This window comes from Teleopsis dalmanni, unplaced genomic scaffold (genome assembly GCF_002237135.1).
Source record: "Teleopsis dalmanni isolate 2A unplaced genomic scaffold, ASM223713v2 unscaffolded_contig_4163, whole genome shotgun sequence".
Lineage (NCBI taxonomy): Eukaryota > Metazoa > Arthropoda > Insecta > Diptera > Diopsidae > Teleopsis > Teleopsis dalmanni.
In genome coordinates, this window is record NW_024035545.1 from 1 (window position 1) to 3,579 (window position 3,579).

A 3,579-nucleotide genomic window follows, 5' to 3' on the forward strand; every position below is an offset into this window, starting at 1 on the left:
GATGTGTTAAAAAATAAATGTAAATCCACTGCTGGACTACCCCAAACACTAAATTGAAAATCCAAAGCCAAAACATTTTTTATTTTTGATATATTTGCTTCTTCTGTATAGGTAACCATTAAATTATTAGCCCAGAAATCACCATGACATAGTGTATTAAAGAAGTCTGGTTTCACATCAAAAACTCTAGCTCCACACTCCATCATATTATCTTTTAATTTTAATAGTTTTTCCTTATAATAAATTCCTAAATCAACACAATCTCCAGCAAAGTTTGCACAAACTTCCATAATAGTTTCGAAATATGCTGCAAATCCTCTAGTGTGGCGATTAAAAACACCATGATGCAACTGTTGTAAAAGACCCGGATGCATGGTATTGAATACCAAACCAGTAGCATGTATCTTAGCCATATTCTCCAGACACAATTTCGCTACTTCCTCATCAATGCCATTCAAACGTGCTGCTGAAGTATAACCCAATTCTGCGAGGTCTTCGAATATTATGGCCCTATGTTCATAGTCCACGAAAATGGCTGTTGGAAAAAGTTTCTCTTGCTCATCAATCAATTTTATTAATTCATTAAGTATTGGCAATATTTTATCATACATCAGCATTTCCGTTGCTTCAGCTTGATATGGTTCCAATATTAGTGTTACGGCGACATCGTGTTCTAACTTGGATTTCACAATAAAGGGTTCGCTTTTTGAGGCTTTATTATTTGATTTATACTCCACAATAACACGTATAATCACACTTATGAAATTTTCCCCTTTCCCTGTTGCTACACTTGATTCCATTTTTGTGACAGTCAAAGATGTATCTTTTTTGTAATTTCGCAACACATTCTGGAAGTAGGCATTGGTCAACCAAGTTGGTATTAACTTGCAATCTTCCATATTGACGTCATTTGAATACACGGTTTTTGGCTTTGCTTAGAAGATACAAAAGAATCCGTTTAGCGAATCTTTATATTTTGGAAATTATAATGATACTGTTTTATTTTTAATTGTATTATTTGTTATATTTAAGCAGACTTTTACTGCAGACTTATCACCAATGCAATATTAGTTTTGAGATTACTTATCTCATTTCATAGAGCCAAATGTCTAGTAATTTTATTTTGCTTTAATTGTTGTTAATCACAGGTTTTGAATTTTAAAATATTTACTTTTCTGGGGGAGCTTGATTTTTTTTTTCTCCTCGGTAAAAAAATATTATTTCTGTTATTATTTATTAAACTGAAAGTAGTTAAAAAATAGATTATTTGTTTAGTCTCAAACGAGATGCTAAATCAGAGACCAAGTAAGACCAAAAGACCTGAAAGTAGTTAAAAAATAGATTATTTGTTTAGTCTCAAACGAGATGCCAAATCAGAGACCAAGCAAGACTAAGAGACCTGAAAGTAGTTAAAAAATAGATTATTTCTTTAGTCTCAAACGAGATGCCAAATCAGAGACCAAGTAAGACCAAGAGGCCTGAAAGTAGTTAAAAAATAGCTTATTTGTTTAGTCTCAAACGAGATGCCAAATCAGAGACCAAGTAAGACTAAGAGACCTGAAAGTAGTTAAAAAATAGATTATTTCTTTAGTCTCAAACGAGATGCCAAATCAGAGACCAAGTAAGACTAAGAGACCTGAAAGTAGTTAAAAAATAGATTATTCGTTTAGTCTCAAACGAGATGTCAAATCAGAGACAAAGTATTTATCTTTCAATACTGAAGTTTTTTTATTTTCAAGTCTAAATTAAGGCTTAACTTAAAGCTGATGCAACGTAAACAAAAGTCAGCTGATGAGATTTTGTTTTTGTGGGAAACTCTATAATCAATTACGTATTCATTAACGTAATGCCTACGCAAACGTAAGCATTTCAGCTGATACAGAAATTTGTTAATATTAATTTATTTACTTAATTTAATAGACCTCCTCCTCACCTTTTTTGATGGCCATATTATTTTAAATAATAATAATTACGTTTGAGCTCCGCTTACTTTATTTCGAGCCTTAATCAGAAGAATTCTTAATATTAAAAACATCTAAGCAAATTATAAACTATTTATACTTATTACAGATCTTATATTTATTTTGAATTAGTAGAGTTATTGTTGTTATTGTCCTTGAGAGCACGGTTCCCACTTATGGTACTTTAGTACCAAAATTGGTACTTTTTCTTTCGTTTGGTACTCATGTTCAAAAAATGGTACATTTTTGACGACCCAACTTTATTGTGGATATATCCAATTAATTTTTTTTATAAATGCAACTTTACACTATTTTATATTTTGTTCATTTATAACACTATGAAAAACACAGAACGAAAAAACAAAAAGGTCCAAAAAAATTTTGGACCTTTTTTTACAGAAATGGTACCTTTTTAAACCAATTTTGGTACAGGAAAAAATTTTCAAGTGGCAACTGTGCTTGAGAGTGATAGGTGAAAATGGTAACGCGATGGGTCTGGATTTTGTTCTTTTGTTTTTTAGGGCTCGATTAGTTCGGTGAATTGCTACGTCGGTTGGGTTTGGGCTTGTTTTTAGAATGTATTTTAAAAGCCATGATGACACGTTGCCTTTATTGCCGTTGAGTAAAGGTGTGACCTGATGTTTGTGTATTCCGATGCTCTCTGCCGTTTCTAATTTCCAGCTATAGCTTATGTTTTTGATTATTTGGATGTTATCTCTGTCGATGTGATTTTCTGTTATATGTCTGGTGAAATCTGATTTTATATAAGGGTTTTTCCTTGCTTCTCTTGCTTATTTAAGGTGTTCTTTAAGTCTTGCTGATAAGGGTGTTTTTGTTTGTCCGATGTATATTTTGTTGCGGGAACTGCAGTTGATCTTTTATACTTCTTCTTTTTCTAAGGAATCAATTGGACCTTTTGTGGATAGTAGTAGATTTTCGAGTTGATATGGCTTACTGGAGTAAACTAAGTTGATATTGAATATTTTTTAATTGATTTTTCATAAGACCTTTGGAGATGATGTTGTTGTACAGTACAGCGACTTTTCTTTGTTTTGGTTTTTCTGCTGTTAATGTCGTCATGTTTCTGCAATGATATTGCCTGTATTTCTTCTGTATGATTCTGTCGATAGTGTTCTGGGCGTATCCGTTAATCTTCGCTATTTTTTTAATGTGTTTATGGTTTCTTCATGGATAGCTGCTTGTGTGAGGGATAATTTTAGTATTCTACTTATCATGCCAGCCTTCCACCACATGATGGAGTGGCTATATAAAATAAAATTGGGTTCTATATATTTATTAATAAATGGCAAAAGGCAAAAAAAAATGTTAATGAAACTTAAAAAATTTAAACTAATTTCAAATCATTACAAACAGATTTTACTGTCAAGTAATCAAATAATTGAAATTTGATATAATAAATATTTAGTTCCGACAAAAGTAAAGCTCACTTTTTTGTATCTATTCATGGTAGGTGATGTAATGATAGTGTGGAGAGATGAGGGCATTTAAGGTAATTTTTTTGTATATAGACCGAAATATCGGCGTAGTATATGTTATTGGCCATCATTATTTCGAATAATGATCCATGATTAGTAAAAATATTTAAATAGGAGTTCTA

The 3,579-nt window shown here is 31.6% G+C and overlaps 1 protein-coding gene across 1 annotated transcript; it reads right to left on the minus strand.

Moving 5' to 3' along the window:
- Positions 1-8: 8 nt before the first annotated feature.
- On the minus strand, positions 9-1,098 carry LOC119665253 (the record flags this gene model as incomplete). Its single annotated transcript, XM_038074536.1, has 1 exon — positions 9-1,098. A coding segment is annotated over exon 1 (891 nt), but the record flags the coding sequence as incomplete, so codon positions are not given.
- Positions 1,099-3,579: the final 2,481 nt, after the last annotated feature.